The 18,643-nt window shown below is 33.1% G+C and overlaps 2 protein-coding genes across 3 annotated transcripts; both read right to left on the reverse strand.

The window, feature by feature from the left end:
• LOC18602232 (serine/threonine-protein kinase HT1) lies at positions 1,300-5,547 on the reverse strand. Of its 2 annotated transcripts, none has more exons than XM_007033490.2 (6): positions 4,737-5,547; positions 4,150-4,253; positions 3,822-4,017; positions 2,985-3,109; positions 1,950-2,108; positions 1,300-1,827 (listed from the first exon to the last, which is right to left on the reverse strand). In XM_007033490.2, the coding sequence occupies exons 1-6, from the start codon at positions 4,756-4,758 to the stop codon at positions 1,537-1,539; spliced, it is 897 nt and encodes a 298-aa protein (XP_007033552.1). In that variant the 5' UTR covers positions 4,759-5,547; the 3' UTR covers positions 1,300-1,536. The 2 variants fall into 2 exon arrangements, with proteins under 2 accessions (XP_007033552.1, XP_017975545.1); XM_018120056.1 differs by having other exon boundaries at positions 4,150-4,282.
• On the reverse strand, positions 11,959-18,643 carry LOC18602235 (protein DETOXIFICATION 53). The gene has a single exon (XM_018120393.1). It carries the CDS (start codon positions 18,382-18,384, stop codon positions 16,984-16,986), a length of 1,401 nt encoding a protein of 466 aa, XP_017975882.1. The 5' UTR covers positions 18,385-18,643; the 3' UTR covers positions 11,959-16,983.

Below are 18,643 nucleotides of genomic sequence, written 5' to 3' on the forward strand. Positions count from 1 at the left end.
CTATCTTTCACTACCTCACCCACATGCGACTAATATTTCTTTATTTTTTTATATTAAAATTTATTAAATAAACAAAAAAAAATTTGAGATAGGAAAAATAACAAAATTGCATGACCGAACAATAAAATAACCTCAAAGTTGAATTAATTTTGTCCTTGAATTGAAAAATCGGGAGCTATATTTTATTAGGTCAAAATTCATTTCTGCAGAAATTGATTTTTTTTTCTTTTGAAACAAAAATTAGTAGTATTAAGTAAGTATTACGCAAAGTGGGGCAGTTTAGGAAGGGACCAAAATTGACCGAGTTTTTGTTCCAAGTGAACATAGACTAACATACAAAACAAGGTTTGGTTTAATCCCTTCAATTTCAACTTGCTAGACGCTAGACCACAACTTTGATTTTGTCGATGGATACACAAAACAATTACGTTCTTCGTCTACACCGCTGGTCACACATGACATTATATTTTGTTAAAACGTTACATCATGCGACGAGTTTTAAATCTTAATTAATTAATCGTCTGCTTTGGGTCATACAGACTTCACCCCACAGCTTAATAAAGTTTGAGAGGAAACCTTCTTCCGTTCGTGGTTGTTTTCCACTTTATTTGAAGCAGTACTCCTCTGCATCAGCATACACTTCCATTTTCTGAGGTCTACGACTAGGCACCCTTGACACCAGCTTCAAAGATCCAGTCAGGCTCCACCTTTAGTGGACAATTAACATCAGTTCCAAAAGAGTTTCCTCAGACTGGTGTGTTTCTCATCTCCAGCCACCCCGACAAAAAATTTCATTTCCTGCTTCAGGTACCATCCTCTACAATGCATTCAGCTCGCTCCAATGTGATGCTAATGGTGACAGAAACAAATGCAACTGATAATTGCCCCACTAGATTTACATCTCTGTAACAGTAATTGCTCCTATTAGAGCTTTTCACAGCAACTATGCAAAACATCTTTCAAGTACCACATATTCAGGCCCGAGCACAAGGCAGTATATATGAACAAGCAAACATGGACAAAAGAATAGTCTACCACGATTCCTAGATCCCTACTCTTGCTCCACATGTGTCATGAGAACCAACAGCATGATGTGAGACCTATTATTTCCCAAGCACTCCGGCATCAATCATAAATAATGCCTAAGGCACAAATCCAAGCAACCATCAAATCTAAATATATCACATGAAAGAATGCCATCACGTTCAGAAACAGAAACAAGAATGAAATACCCACTCGTTTATATTTTTCACTCACACGCACAAAATGATCTTGGGCAATCACTTTAACTACAGCTGCTAAAACCAAATTGTTAATTTGCACTGTAATAGCCTTTTTCTGAAGAAGGTAACATTGATATGAACAGAAAAATGTCAAAACCATGTATCTTCTTTACAACAAAGTCAACTAGACAACGTAAATGGTGCCCTATATGTCTTTTATTTTGCCAAGGAATTACCCTAAAACATGTATCTACTATCGCATCCCAACTATATTAAGTTGGAACAAAAAGAAACTTTTTCCAAAATTTTACCCTCATTGTGAGTTCCTTGTCCTCTTGGCAGTGAACAGTTGACGAAGGAAAGCAAACTTCCCCTTTGTTCGAGCAGATAACTCAGCCATGGTTCCATTACTTGTTTCTGCTGTCTCGCTGGTGTCAGATTCAGGTATGGATGGTGAAGGTGGTGTGAGTGTGAAGAGAATTGCATTCAGCATACGGATTATCTGGCTGAAGCTGGGCCTCATGTTAGGGTCCTCAACCCAACATGATTGTATGATAAATGCCAGATCAGGGGATATATCCTCTGGAAGGCTAGGTCGCTCTTGCTGCACACTCATATGACATCAACCTAGTTAGTTATCTGTTCATTTAAATATTTATCGTGCATAGCAAATCAGTGCATTAAAGACTTGCACCTTAACTTTCAAAAAAAACAAAAGACTTGCACCTTAAAAGCAGCAGCATAAGCTGCCTGCAAATTGGACATGCCTTCAAATGGCATGCGATTGGTCAACAATTCCCATAAGACAATTCCAAAGCTGTAGACATCAACCTTGTTATTGTAATGCTTTTTCTCTCCCTGACGCAATGTCACTGTGCTATACAACTACAATGACAGATTGACAGTAAAAGAGTGATAATATGCAAGTAGAATGGTGTACAAAACTTAATCTACTCAGAATTAATTTTTGCTACATGAATGGATCATAACCATGACACTGTGATGACAAAAAGTTCAGCAAGGAGGATGAGTAGAGTATGATGAGAGGGAATTTCACCAACTGCAGAATATAAATGTCCTACTTTATTGTAATTTATTAGTTGCCATCCAAAACTAAAACAGGCTAGAAAGGGGTTCAAGAGCAATTTATGTCTATTAATCCAGTCAGCTATTAAATATGACTCTAATAAATGATCGAGGAATACATTAATTTACAAGGTAAAAATATGCCAAACTCATTTGAGCAAAAATCAATAAATCAATGCAGACTAATAAATGAATTACCAAAAGATGGATTCCCCTGCAACCTCTTAAGAAAACTGCAGAGATCACAAATAGTTTAAATAGAGTAGGGTTATTCTGTATGCAGCTAAGGTTTCGCTACTAAGTATTCAACCAAAAAAAAACCCAAATATATATAAACATCTCTGCATACAAATGTCTATCAATATAGAGGAAGTACATCAGAGAAAATGATAAATTTTCCCCTCCTAATTAAGACTTGATGATTTTCATAAACTTACATCATTCAGAAATCTGGTAATCTAGATATTTGAAACTATACCTGTGTCACAGACAATAGACTTATTGCCTCTAAAGAACATTGATGACTTACAGAGGGGAGAGGATATCACCAGTTGACAAGAAATTGGAAAGTAACTAAAATTATTGTAACTAACAAGAAGAGAGAAAAAAAAAATCTTCAATCTTCATTGTAAATAGGATTGTTTGTCCATTCCGCTAAAACAAATTGGCACAAACCTCAGGAGCCATCCAGCGATAAGTCCCAGTCTCTGCAGTCATCATCTCTGTCACAGATTCTTCCCTTGCAAGACCAAAATCTGCAAGTTTAACAGAACTCTGGTTTGCTGTAAGCAACAAGTTATCTGCATTGATAAATTTCCATACAAATTTGCAATTAGTCAAAGGAATCAAGAAATAGATACTAATCTAGACAATATTATTACATCAAACAGGGAACTACAGCCCACAATTTCAATGGCACAGATTCAATCAGATACAGGCATCAGCCACTGCAACTCCAGACGCAAAGTGAATGCATTTAAAAGCATAGAACAGTTGTGTAATGCATATTCAGGTGTTTCAGTTTTCAAAGTTTTCATCCCAATTCCAATATAAAATTGGGGATAGTATTGATTGAATGCAACATAGAAAAACAGTCGCAAATAAAGAGACCAATGCAGCAGCAAATAATTCAAAAAAAAAAATCTAAACCCACTAATGCACAGCACAGAGAGAAAGAATTTAGAATTAAAGGAAAAGGGACAAACTGCATCCTAGTTAGTATAAAAATTTCAGTTTCTGCACACTTACTAAATAATTTGACAGCTGTGAAGACTTCATGCAAATATGCACGAGAAAGAGAGAAAGAGAGAGAGAAACCGGATTAGCACACAAAACCATCCCTAAGTGAAAAGATGATTATAAACCAGAATGAAATATCCACATTCCAGATGCTGCTATGAAAGGAATGATTGATGGCCTTTGAATTATTCCAAGCAAGCCTATCCAATTACTAAAAAATGTTTCTATAAAATAGCATTCTCTTATAACTGATGAAGGATGCTCAAGAAGTACCAGGCTTTAGATCTCTATGTATAATCCCATTGGCATGCAGACATTCCATGGCTCGAGCAATGTCAAGCGCAAAATTCAAAGCCACATGAAAGTCTAAAACTTTCGGACGGATGCTAATTAAATATTTGCGGAGGGACATTCCAGGTAATAGCTCAGTTACTATTACCATCAGCGGGTCCTTACAAGCTCCAAAGAACTGCCAAGGCAACAAATTCCCTATTGCGGGTGAGAATCAGATAAACCGTAGATTCCCTCAATGAAACAGTTGATATTAAAAGCATCAAAGAAAATACTGCTGCATATTGCATTTCACGTTTTGAACAGTCACCTTGACAAGATTCTCGTGTTTTACTCGAGACATCATGTTAACCTCACGAGCAAAACGACTCTCAAGTGCAGTTCTTTCCTCCACAGTACTCCCACGGTGAAGAACTTTAATAGCAACAATCCGATCACCATACCTGGAAAAATATTAGACTCACCCCTATGTAACTAGGACAGCAGCCTTAGTGAACAAACACAATTTTACAATTGATCCCCATCACATGGTTTCACTTAAAAACTTTACAAATTAAAATACTATCTCCATCATTCTTTTTTCTATAACAGAATAAAAAATCATCTGTACCAAAAATCTTCAAGAAAAAGTGATAATTAGAAAGGGAAAACAATGTTCTTCATATATTGACTTCTCCTGTTACATCCACACAAGCATCAAAAATGTATTTTCTAATAAAAAAAATTTAAATTTGTTAGTTTGGGGTATAATTAACTACAAAGGCCCGGATTACAATAAGAAGATTAAGAAAAAAATTCCCCACCACTAAACTACTATGGCTCCTTTTTTTTGGCGTCTGACAAAATAATTGTGCGTAAATTAGAACTATTGTTATTACAGAAGTGTTTGAGACTGACCTTCCTTCGTAAACTTTGCCATGAGCTCCTTCGCCGATTTTGGAGCCGATAAATAACAATTTCGGGTCAATGAGCAAATTTTGATCGACGGTCAACTCTTGAGCAGCCGTTACCGACCCATTTGAAACGACGACGCTTCTTGTTTCTTCCTCACTGCAACTCATAGTTGCAACTTTTGCTACCTTTAGTTTCCTTTTTTGGTTTCTAAATTATTCCCGAATTCCTCATTTCATCAATCAAATTAAAATTTTGCATTATCTTAAAAACCAAAGGCTTCTTTCAATTTCCACATCACCTTCAAACCACCGAACCCAAATACTCCTTCCGATTCCTCTTTCTCCTCCCAAACCAACCATCCAAATAGGCTCTTTGAATTCCCGCACCGATTTTATAATCTTTTTCTTCTTTTCTTTTCTTTGTTTGAAACCTTGTTGAAATTTCGCTTGAGCTCCAAGTCTATTTGAAGATAATAACAAGAAAATAATAAAGAAATGAAACCCTAACAAAGGAGAAGAAGATGAGACAAAAGCCACTTACAGTCCAAGCAAAAAAAAAAAAAAAAGACTGGTAATCACATGGAGCTCAAGCTTTCACTTAAAACAGAGAAGTTTCAATTCATCAAAGGAAGAATAATTTTAGACAAATAAAAAAAAAAAAAGAAAGAAAGTGAAGAGAGTCAGTTTGAGGTTTGTTTGTCTATCTAGCTAAGTTAGAAGCTCCTCCGATGAAGAAGATAATATTCCGAGAAACTTTTTTGTGTCTGTTCCGACGAGGGTTTGATTAACTACTTTTTCTCCTTAAAAAAGAAAAATAATATAATACTATAGTAAAAGAAATGGGAAAAAAAGGAAAGGCGTAGTGTTTGGAGAAGAGTGAAGGGCCAATGAGAGAAGAGCACGTGGATAGCACAGGACTTTTTATTAGAGGTCATAGCATCAGCGATTTGGACATGGTTGGTCCAGGATGCCTCTGACGGGGCTCTCGTACGGAGACAAGCTCTATCCATCTCTCTCTCGACTCGACTCGGCTGGGCTCGACGGCCGAAATCGGCTTGGTTCTAATCTAAAGCTTCTCCCTCTCCTTTTTCTCATTTTGGCTCGTGCATAAATTTTTTATTTAAAAATTTGTAGTGGTAAACCAACTTCTTGGGAATAAAACGGCCCTGCTACAAGAAAAGTCACACATAGTCAGTAGCATTTTCTTTTTCTTACATAAAGATAAAGTCACGCAAATGTTGCGTTCTTCAATTTTTTTACCTATTTCTTTTACCCGAAAGCGACGCACTTTAATTGATATATATATGTCTACGTGAATGAATTATATAAATAATTTTGTTATTTAAATAATTACTAAAATAAGAACAACAAATAAAATATATATAATTATGTTAAAAAAAGAAAAATAGATTTAAAGTAGGCACAGAAGTGGATTTAAAAACATGAATTGCAACCCTACTTTCAAGAAAATTTAAATAACTAATATAACTTTATTATTATATATTTTTTATTTTATATTTTTTTGTCAATTTTTCAATTGAGTCGTAACATCAAACCCGATAACCATTCTATATATAGGATAGACTTAGATTAAAAATATATATATATGTATATATTATAGTGTTATTTTTTCAATTTCTTTTAATGTCTCAAAATAATCTTCTTTTTTCTGTTTTAATATCTATACTCTTCTTTTATTATATTCCAAAATTATTTTTATCAAAATTTTTACTTTTTTGAGTATACCAACTTTAAAAAACATTTTAAAATTTTAATACAAAAATTTACTAAAATAAAAAATTTTCTTTCTTAATTGTTCTTAATCTTCATGAAAATAAAATAAGCATGAAAATTTCAACACAAATAGAGTATGTACAAATGAAAAAAAAATTTATCCACCATGATAGTCACAAAATCACAGTTGTTATTTTCATTTAATAAATCATAGTATAGTAAAAAAAAAAAGTTACTTGTATATCTTTTATTATATAGAAACATCGTTACCTTATTATGATGTATACAAACTTATCATAAATTATAAACATAAAATAATATATTATATGTCTTTTATGTCTAAAAAAAGATCATTTACTTGCTTTTCTCTCATACTTTTAGAAGTTTATATAATTTGTGAATATTATCGGTAAATCTCAAATTTACATGTTTCTGAATAAAAAATCAGAGAAAATGAAAATATGAAATCAAAGAGTTTCTATTAAATTTATACTTATCCTTTGCTTATTTTGATACTCTCTTTTTTCTTCTGTTGTTAAAAAAATGAAAGATTCGTTTTTTAAAGGAAAATAAAATGGTGGGACTGCCATTGAAAGTTACCATCCGATTGTTACATTTTTTTAAATTAATGACAACGGATTTCAAATCTTATTTTTGTGTTTGTAACTTTTAGAATACAGACAGGAAATTAAATATTAAATATATACATATATATATGTAAAAAGGAATAGAAAATTATTTATAAAGCAACATTCGTGTATATATATATATATATATATATATATATTTTGCTTATGAATATTAACTCAAACAACATTTTTATTGCACGTATCATAGGTGTATTTATTTAAATAACAATATCTTCCTCCAAATAAAAAAAAATCTATTTGTAAGTTTTTTATGTTGTATACAATAACGCCATTTAAAACAAATTTATGAAAGTTTTCTACTACTACATATGATATAAAATAAGTTTATTGTAAGATCAAAAATCTTAGTTTAGAGGAAATATCTACTTTTTTGTAATTTTTAAAACTTGAACACTTTTTCATCGAAATCGTTGACAAATTTATTCCGCTGATAAATGTGAAAAGCACTTTGGAGGCTTGAAGGGGGATGTAAGGCTTCTACCACGCAGCCATGGGACAAGTACGTGGGGGAGAGATTCGCCTACATTTGTGGGTGTGGGGTCTGTCTGACATCTCCATCAAAAATTGTGGGAAAAGGTATACCCCACACTTCTCCATCAGCAATTCGCCATCTTATTAGAGAGAAGGGGGCCATGGCTCTGACACTGTCATCTCATCCTTCGTGTGAACCACCTGCTTACATGTCACACTGCGGGCTCCACCTTAACTTGTTTTCAAGTTGTTGAACACGTGCAAAAAATAAAAAATATCCTATTTTCCTTAATTTCTAAAATTCACGCGAGAAAAACGTGAACGTGATTTTCAAATGAGGCGAATAAAATTAGAAAACAAAAAGATAATTACAATCTATATTGATAATAAAGCTCTTAATAAGTTAGTATAGCGAATGAATTGTTAATAAAATTATTTATATGTTAGAATAAAATGAAAATATCAAATATAAGATTAAAGATGTCCAAAAATATTTACGTCTTTATTTTTACCGTTTGCTTTTTCCAACTTTATGCACATTGTTTTTTTTTTCTCATTTTTTCTCTTAATTTGTCTTCTGTTTTTTTTTTTTTTTACATTTGAAAAAAAATATTGTCTTTCTCCACCTTTCCAAAAGTTTTCCTTTTGTAATATGGTCCCTCATTTTCTTCCCTTTACTTCTTTGTTTTTTCTTCTTTTAAGCAATGTGGACAATACACACGACCAAGGGAGATCTGTACCACTGAAATAATGCCAACAAGGGCAGATTTAGTCCATTTATGCCGACAAGGCCAAATGTAGCTTGATTTTTTGCCAGATTTATGATTTATCTCGGCCAAGTTATAAGATTTAACTATGATCAAACCAGATATAGATATGTCAATGAGTAATTCAACTCTAGCAAGACATTCTATATATTTATCAAACTCTAAAAACCATGACCAAATCTATGCCGGTAAAACTAAATCTAACTCAATAATGGATCATAATTAAGTCAACTACAAGTATGTCAAAGTCGAATTCAATCTTAATATGAAAGTTAAATGTTTATTTAAAATTTAATATTTATCGTTCTTTTATTTTTAAATTTAACCTATTGTTTTATTCAAGTTAAAATGTAATTTTTTGAATTTATTAATTTTTTAAAAAGTTAATTACAAAAGTTAGCAAATACAATTAATAAAGTTGATGATTTTTATGTGAAGATAGTTCATAACAAATACAAATTGAATTTTTTTAATTTTAATAATGATAATTTATTAATTTTTATAATCAATTTTCTTAAATATATAAAATAAAAAAAATTACATCTTAAGTTGAATAAAATAATAAATTGAACCATAAAGTGATAATTTAACAAATACTAGATTCTAAAATGAACATTTTGACTAAACATGAAATACCCAATCACACTAATATGGTGTAATTAGTGATTACAAACACCAAGTATTTTCATTAGTTTTCTTTGCCAATAATACATATGAACTACTTTCTGCCAGATATTTATGTAGTGTGGGTAGGAGAGAGCCAGAGAGGCTGCAGGCGATGGCTCCTATCTAGCTTTGAAATTTGAAAGTTGATTCATTGGAGGGGAGGCTTCTGACTTCTGACCTTAAAACAGAGAAAAAGAAGAACAAACAAAAAAACTAAAAACAAGGTTTTGAGTGGAGTGTTAATGGTTATCACCTTGGTGGGCGTGCCCAGTTTCCTTAGCTCGGCTTCCGAGCTTCTTCAAGCGGCTCAATTGCTTTAGCAATGAATATGTACAAGAATATCATAATGTCTCCTGTCTCCTCCCCAGAGTCTAAATAGGTACGTATAAAAGGAGAAAGTCTGAAAAAAATATTAAATATGCATCTATAACAGGAGAAAGTCTAAAAAATAAATATTTAAATATGTACGTATAAAAAGGAAAGCTAATAAGTGTCTATTAATACTTCACACACCAACCAAAATTTATACCTGTAAAAAGAAATTATAATAATTATTATGTTTTTCTTTAATTTGATGAAATAGTGTATTAATTAAATAAATATATTTAAAATTAATATTTAAGTGCCTCTGTAGGTGAATCAGATCGTCAATATTTGTGTAATGGTTATGAAATATAAATTTTTATTTTTAAGTTTAAACATCGTTCAATAAATTGGGTTCAAATCTTTTTTTTAATAAAAAATATTATTTTTTAAATATTTGTGCATGATTTTGTAACATATACTAATTTTTTTAAATAACTATTACTAACACCGTTTTCTCTCTATTGATATCATAAATAAACTCAATAATAGAAATTGCTATCGTGTATATCTATTCCCAAAGATGTTTTATTTGATATTATCTTTTAATTTTAAAATTTTAATATGTTTATTAAATATTAGTATCAAGAATCTTGATTCCCTGTATATATATATATATATATATAAGAGAACTTAATATTTGACAAAAGATACATAATTCTGCATCTGGTAGCTTCCTAGTTAGGATAAGGTATTCTATCATATTCTCAACAGCCAAATTTCTTACGTTATTATATATTGTTTCATATTTGATTCGTATCTACTTTTATGATCCAACCTTGTAGCTTATATGGTTGAAACATAACAAATTAGAAAAGACAGTATTTGAATGTTGTACCTTATTGAGTTTTTTTTTGTAAGAAAATATAAAGTGTATATTAGCTTTTAGTTTACATGTGAGATCATCATTTTATTTTTATTTTTAGTTTATAAATATTACATATATATATATATATAATAAATAGAGAGCAAAGATAAACTCATCAAATCTTTGCAGTTGAAAATTAGTTTTCGTTTTTTCTGTTACGTGGCAATCGACGAAGGGCTGAAAGGTTTCAATGATGGGTCCCTTGACCCCTCCAACAAAAAAGAAAGGGCCCATGATCAAGGAGCAAAGGTTCTGATAATATCGTGACACGTGCTCAGACAATAAGGCAGCTGCAATAGTGGAAGGATAAGGTGGTTAATATATCTGGTTGATCGCTCCCTTCCCAAAGTTCCAAAGTCCGAACAACCGGTTAAACACATGGAAAAGGAACCGGTTAGAAGACGCTGGGGGGGGGGGGGGGCGGTGGGGGGCTCGGCCGGGGAGGTGGACGACATGTCGGCGAGGACCTTTGAATTTGATGTGACCATCTCAGCTGACAAAAACGTGAGCAGAGACTGTTGTAGTTGTAGGTAGGCTCCGATCAGTCAAAGCACAAAAAGTACTTTGTTTTAGTGTCTTAAAACGGGGCATTGTGGGTCCCAAAAATCATTGGTCCCTGGAGGATCTTGTTGGGTGTTTCATCTCATCATCCTTCATGCTCGTACTCTTTTGTTATTATTGGTCAAGTTTTGCCCTTGTGCATTGTATAATTTTCATATTCAACCTTTTTTTTAATTTGAAGGAGGAATGGAGGATGAAAAAAAAAATGTTAATCCAATAAAACTATAATTTAAAGATAGTAGGAAATTTGATCATTAAATTACAAATTTTTTAATTTTTCTTTCAAGCAAAAGAAAAATTTTAAAAATAAATTCGAGGTTGTTTTATAAGTTCAATGACGTGATGAAAAAAAAAGGGTTATGTGGCCCTCGTCTCCTTAATTTTTTTAAATTTTTTGTTTTTATGTTTTTTGAACTTTTACTTTGTTTTAAAATTTTTAAAAATCTTTTTATATGTAATAAAATTAATTACATAATCGATATCATAATTATATTCAAAATATTAAATTTGATAATTATAATTTAGACATATTCAATTAAGTATTTCAACTTTACTTTTATTTAGCATATTAAACATTTTCTTAATTTTGTTTAGAAGGAAGTTTGACGTATCAACTTACCAAACTACGTCAGGTATCATATATCGATTTATTGTCATGAAATTAACGGGATATGTAATATTCAAGTGCTTAATTATTTATTTTTAAATTATATTTTTTAAGAATGTTAAACATTGTGACAAATGGATAATATGAATTAATGAAAATTTGACATAGAACATTTTTTAATACTTATATTACATTAGATTTTTTTTTTCATCTTATAAGGCCAAATGTGACCTTATTGTACATGTCAAAAAAGAACCAAAATTGATTTAATTATTAATTAATTTCAAATATATCAAAAATTCCCTAATGCCTATAATTAAGATTTGGAAATCACTAGAACCCTACTTAAACTTGAGGTGATTGAAACCCGAAGGCAACAACCTTATTTGACGGGTTGCCATCTTATAAGCATAATTTGGAAAAAAAAAAATTAATATGTTTAATAATTAATTAATTTACTAATTCTTATAAATATATTTAAATATAAAAACCTGAACAATTGCATAATTTTTTTTAATATGTAAGTAGCTTTTCTCAAGGATGAACACGTAGGGACTTCTTTTAAGTCACACTACATAGTAGTGGAAGAAAAGAGAAGAGAAGCGAAAGCCAGTTGCAGGGGGTTGGTTTCGAATTCCATCATCTAATCTCTTTGCTCTTCTCTTTCTGGAATGTGACTTTTGCAGAAACTTCAATGTTTGCAGCTGTGAAACCAAATCGAAGGTTGCTTGTTTTCTCTGTTTTCATTAGAAAACCCAGTACTCTCTCTTCACTTTTGGAGCATCAAGCAGATCCAATAGGTCTCTAATAGAAAAAAGATTAAATAACTACATTTTGCTTGAAAATCCATTATCCTTACCTCTTTTTTTTTCAATTCCCAATCAGTTGCAGGCTTGCTTTCTGGGTTTTCTTCTCAGATGTCTGTCAAACTACGAGGTAAGAATATCTTTCTTTTTTTTTTCAAAAATTTAACTGACAAAGTGGAGACTTAATAGTATTATTTTTATTTTGTTTACAATTTAGAGAAGATATTCCAGATCCAGAATATTGGGGGTTTGGTTCAGTTTTATGTTTAGTGAGCTCTTGGGGCAATAAAGCAAGCAAATAGTGGAGTTAGAATTGCTTGAGTTTGTTGCAGTATTTAGAATATTTATCTGTTTTTTATTTTATTTTTGATTTTTTCCCCTTTGCCTGGATGAATTTAGTTCAGTACTTACCCAAACAGAAAAGTAAACTATTGAATTTGGTTCAGTTTGTAATGGAAAAAGAGATCGTGATACAACTTGATCAAAGGAAACTTTCAAGTTTCCCATTAAAGGAATCTGTTCTCAGTTATTGTCATTGGTTGCCAAAGAAGAAGGTCTGCTGTGTTGTCTTGTTTCATCTGATGAAGATGGACAAGTTGTGATTTCTTTAGCTTTGGTGTTGCTTGATTTGTGGTTGATGCATTATACCTTCTCAACATCAAAACTAAGGAACTTCTATTTATGTGCTTGGGTACAGATACTTCATACTAGTCTAGCAAGATGCAATTTTACTTCTGGCGTATGTGGATTCATAGATCTTTTAAAAGTTGGGACTAACCAGGATTAAGTTTATTAATGGATCCATTGTTAAATAAGATATATAAATGCTGGTATCAAACAAGAGGATTGTATTGATCCCGATTTTTTATATCATTAACTGAAAGTTGAAATAGCCAAAAAGTTGATTTAACATTTAAGTAGTGGTAGAAGTGACTAATTGGTAACTATAAGCACCAAAATTCTGATTGAAGTAAGCTTTTTAGGTTGAGATTGACCGAATAGCTATTAGAGATTGAGTGGGCATGCTGTTTACAATAATTCAGTTAGATAAGCAATGTTTAGAATGTAGCACTCAACTATTTTAGCTCTTTTGTGTTCAGTTTCTTTCCAAAGGTGCTTGTTCTTTGTTTAGAATATTGAAAATCAAGTGCCTCACATAGATAAACTTTCAGGTTTTGTGCTCTCTCTCTCTCATATAAATGGTAGAATTCCCTGGAACAAAGACGGAGTGTTACACATGTAATGAAACTAAGTAGTACAGGTGCATCTCTTTCTTAAGATATAAGAAAGCAGAACCATGATCCATGAATTACCTTTTATCTAAATTGGAACACATGGTGTTAAGTAAGAATTCAAGCAGTCCACAAAAGTCTGGTTAGCAAATAAAATAGAATTATGATTTTAGCTGTCATTTTCATTGTTTATTGAGAATGTTTACATTCAACTTGTCTGTATTGACTTAAGTATTTTTCATCTAGCAATCTTGGATGCAATTGTTCTCCTCCTTATGAAATGGCCACCGATCAATGTTGTTAATTCTGCTCACAGGAAGTTGCCATTCATAGATAAATTTTTATTTTCCCATTTTTATCACCTGATTCCTTCCATCTTAAATAACTTATCTACTACTTCAACCACACAATCCATACCTCTAGGTTAACACTTAATAGCAATTAACTATTTTACATTATGACATTTTAATCTTTTGTCATTTGGGTACCGGAGTTTCAAGCTTTTATTAACTGCAGTATTTGTTGGAGAGGCAGATGTTGGTTATCCAATCCTGGAGGGTTCTTGATAAGTTTCTGCCTGGTAATTCATTGAAAATTTGAAGAACTTCTTCATAGATGTATGGGTGCATAAGAGGCAGCGTAGTTTTGTCGCAGCCTCTTATGGGCTTATAATAATCAGGTGAGCTTTGAAAATCAGTAAACATTCTTTGGGTCAATGAAAGTAAAAATTCATACTCCAGTAAGAAGCCTCAAAGAATTACCACATTTAAATTGGCATGGCTCTTGCTGTCTGTCTTTTTTTCTGGTTTTTGTGCTTTGTTGTTGAGTTGGAGAAATTGTATAGAATTGTTCTGAACTTTAGCACTTCCAAACATGCATTACAACGCATTTGGTTAAGATTTGAGAGTGAACAAATTGAGTTGTCATGCTAAACTCCTTGTATGGTTGCACCCATCTCAATAATGTAACTAACTTATATGTAGTTGGTGTATGCATTTTTCGCAGAAAGCTAAGAGTAGTCTTTCAAATTTGGTATTGTAGGAATCTACACCAATTAGCTTTTATAAAGCTAGATTGAGATCCTGAGCCACAAAAGCTATTCTTTGCACTTACAATATTTAAATTTGGATTTCTAAATCAAAGGAAGATTGCTCCTTATACAATCACACTAGTTCTTGTTGCTCTTTCTTTTTGGGTATGATAGATATATTCATCTGCGAGCAGGGTTTTATGTTGTGGATTTCTATTGCTAAATTCGTTAATAATTGTGGTTTTTTCCCCTATATACATGCAATTATGAAAGCTGCATGATACTTGAGAGAATGCAGTGCAGGTGGGTTGAGAATTAGTTCTTACTATTATTAATTAACTAATATATACTAAAGTTTGAGCCTGTTAGTGTCGTCAAAGTCTTTCAATTTTTTTTGGGTGGCCCATTCTTGACTTATTTAAGTTTACATTTTACAATGTCACATTGTTTTTAATCTCATCTTATTAATTCCATATTACTTTTTTTTTTCAAATTGAAATTCATTATCACTTTTTAGTTTATAGATTTATTCTTGATTCATTTTCTTTTGTTTGAGCCTGTTAGTGTTGTCAAAGTTTTCATTTTTTCTGGCGGCCCATTCTTGAGCTTATATCATTTTACGTTTTGAGGGTTTTTTTTTTTACAATGTCGCATTGTTTTCAATCTCATCTTCTTAATTCCATATTACTTTTTTTTTTCAAAATGGGATTTATTATCACTTTTTAGTTTATTGATTTTATTCTTGATTTATTTTAGTGTGCGTTTAATCTTAAGAGATTAAAATATCAAGCATAAGACTTGATGTTTTGCCAATATTTCCTACACCATCAAGTTTAAAACATAAGAAAAATCACTCAAGTGAACATTATAAATAACATTACAACTAAACAAAATAATGGAAATTTTGATTGAAAATTATGAATTGCCCCCCTACTAATGTATCAACTAATGTGAAAAGTGTTTATCAATCAAATTTTCACAGTTACTCTCTTTTACTCCTTTTGGGCCGATAAGTTTTTGGTTTTGCTGCTCTCTCTCATTGAGGTTTTTGGATTGTTTTTGAGTAGTGTCGTACTCCTTTTTAGTTTTTATACTTGATCCTCAATCAATTCACTATCTGCTTATCTGTTTTTTCCTTGCTGTTTTACTTTTATACCTATTTATTATATATAAAATTGAAAAAAAAAATAATTTGCCTGCTGTGACCGAGAGGCATTTTAGCTTGTTTCTTACTATCTACAAACACAGATTGATCTTGTATATTAACCAGCACAGTTCTTACTTTGGTTGCTCCTCATATATAGTAATTTTTCTAAGGTCCATAAAAGGAAAGAAAAAACTGGAAATCTCTGATCCAATAGCCCTATGAACTTGTTGGCCGGGTGTCACGGTCCACATCAACTTTTGTGAGGTATTGTTTACTTTGGCCTGCTGGCTTCATTGTTTTGTCTAACAAAAGGCGCTTTACAAGTTGAAGGTGGTGTGAATCATTAAATATTCAATATCACTCTAGTACATAACTAATGTGAGATTCATAGCTCCCCTTTAGGAGCTTTTCTTTGATGTGGGATTTATGGCTCTACCTGTTGGGAGCATTGCTCTCCGATGTGAGATTTACATGGTTCCACAATAAGACTGTGACACTGGGTGTAGTGCACAAAACAGTATTTTGTCCTACATCAGATTATAGACTTTAGTTGCTTTATATGTGCCACTACTTGCTATATTAAGCAGGCTGGAAATCTTAAATCTCTCTCCATCTTGATTACACAAAATACCTCCTTCAGTCTCTTTCCTGGCCAAATTATATATCATCATTCATAGGGCATTAGTAGTTGTTTCATTGCTGCTGACTCATTCCTCCTGTTATTTCATGATATTTCTGTTTTAACACTGTCAATCTGCTTGCTTTTGTCTATATTTTTGGAAGATATATTCTTTTAACTGTATGTTGGCTGGCTTTCTTGAATTCGGCGCGTTACATCTTTTAATCCCCGTGTTGGCAATTAGCATGGCGAACTTTTCTGTTATTGCTGTGCTTATCAGGATGGGTTACTAACTTACTGTAGTGATCAAGACTTAAACAAGGTAATTGTTTCCTTTTTCACATTGTTATTAATACTAAACCCTCCTCCCTTTCCCCTGTTTTCTTTGGTAATTTTGCTACTTGTTTATAATATTGAGTGCAATGATGACTGGATTTCTGAGTCAGGTGTTGTTATGCAAATTAGAAGATAACATATCTTTTATAACGTAAAAGAAGGCTTAACGATCCTATATGAGGGCTTAGTGAATCATTTATTTATTTATTTTGGATAATAAAATCAATAAAATAATTTAAGGATTTATGACGTAGAAATTTAGCATTTGTTTTAGTTTTAAGCTGTCAGTGCTCTGCAAATTCTCAATAAAAGGATATCTTCTACTGATTTAAATGATCTTGTCTACCAAAAAAATTCTGTTAAAAACTCTGTCAACCAATTTTGTATTTGAAAGTCAATGATCTGTGGTAAGTAGGCTGGTTTCTAAATCATCTTTGACTCCTGCAGCAAGAGTCAGCTCATCCGCCCGCTTAGCCTGGTGCTTCCAATCTGTTCGAATCAATGTGTACACCATCATGCACACACATGACATCTGTGCTGCTAAAAGCCCAAGCCATAAGCCCTTAAAGCCGAAATTGAATTTGAATGTTGTGAGAATTGCAACCGGCAATCCAATAAGGTAAAACGAACATAAATTTATGCGGACGCCATCTTTTGGACGTGCAGTCCCTGTTAAGACCCCACAAGCTGCTGTTTGTGGAGAGTTGCCGACTTCACATAACCCCAAAATTGGAAGCACAGTTGAGATCAAATCAAGAATTTGTGGTTCATCCGTAAACAACTTTCCCCACCATGATCTCAGGACTGTCATGAAAACAAAGGCTGAGACGCCAAAAGCAAAGGCCATGAGGAGGCCAGTTATCGCTGTCCGATGGGCACAGGATGGACGACCAGCACCCAAAGCCTGACTAACTCTTGTTGAAATGCTGGCGCTTATAGAGAATGGAAAATTATATAATAAGCCTGTTGTTTGGATGAGGATGCCCATTGCTGCAACGCTAGCCTTTGGGTTGCTGAGTAAGCCACAAAGGAACAGCATGATCTCATACCACCACCACTCCAAGCACACTGAAAGGAGGCTAGGCAGTGCTAGTGCTAGCAGTGGCCGCCAACCTTGAAAGATTGAGAGAATTGTAACCCCATGCCAAGGTTTTAAAGGAGCTTCTGACATGAGCATATATATTATCAAACCCAGGTTAAGATTGAATGTATTACAAGCAAGAGCTAACGCGATGCCTTTTACCCCTAACTGAAAATATATTGCGAAAATGTAGTTGATCAGAGGGTGCAGGAGGACTGAGCATATGGCAGCAATTGTGAGAGGGGTGGTTATGCCCTGGACTCTCAGAAAAGTCCTCATGGGATGGAGGAGAGCCTGAGCTACCAGTTCCGGAATGAAGGCAGCCAAGTAAACTTTGGCGACTTTTGTAGCTTCTGGATCCTGACCTAAGCGTAGAAAGATGGGTTCCACATTTAACCAAAGGATGGCGATGGGAATGGAAATAAGTAGCAGGAGAGAAAGTGCTCTATGGAAGGTTTGGCTGAGGACTGAATATCTCCTGGCTCCATAGGCTTGACCGCAGATGGGATCCATCCCAATGGACAGGCCCTTGATGACTGAGAGCCCTGTAATGTTCCCAAACCCCATTGCAAGCGACCCCCCAGCTAGCTCTTCTTTGCCTAGATGGCTCAGGAAAAGCATGGAAATAACTGATCTGGAGTGTATCAGCAGTGTCGTCATTATTATCGGGCCTGCAATCTTTCCAAGTGACAGCACTTCCTCTCCCACCTGCATGGAATTCACGTTCACTCATTGGCTTGCTTTTCACAAATTCTATCATGTTCATGTGCATATTCTCCTAAGCTTCCTTTCAAAGCCCCCCTTTTCTTTTCTTTTTTTTTTTTTTTTCCTTTGTTTATAAATTTCACATGGCCAGCTGGGGGAAGGGAGGGAAAGAAAAAGGAAATGAAAAGAAAAAAATAAATAAAACCAACTTTAAACTTTTGCCTTGTTATTAAAGTGCAAGTGGCCAAAAAGTGAAGTGAAAATGAAG

This window comes from Theobroma cacao, chromosome 4, assembly GCF_000208745.1.
Source record: "Theobroma cacao cultivar B97-61/B2 chromosome 4, Criollo_cocoa_genome_V2, whole genome shotgun sequence".
NCBI lineage: Eukaryota > Viridiplantae > Streptophyta > Magnoliopsida > Malvales > Malvaceae > Theobroma > Theobroma cacao.

What these genes read in the sequence shown, in the direction of transcription:
- LOC18602232 (XM_018120056.1), bottom strand. Translation starts at nt 4,900, where the DNA reads ATGAGTTGCAGTGAGGAAGAAACAAGAAGCGTCGTCGTTTCAAATGGG. An exon ending in ACATAGAGATCTAAAGCCTG is followed by an intron (nt 3,110 to 3,821) that starts GTACTTCTTGAG and finishes TTATCAATGCAG; the next exon opens with ATAACTTGTTGCTTACAGCA. An exon ending in CTTATGCTGCTGCTTTTAAG is followed by an intron (nt 1,828 to 1,949) that starts GTGCAAGTCTTT and finishes ATGAGTGTGCAG; the next exon opens with CAAGAGCGACCTAGCCTTCC.
- LOC18602235 (XM_018120393.1), bottom strand. Translation starts at nt 18,384, where the DNA reads ATGCAGGTGGGAGAGGAAGTGCTGTCACTTGGAAAGATTGCAGGCCCG.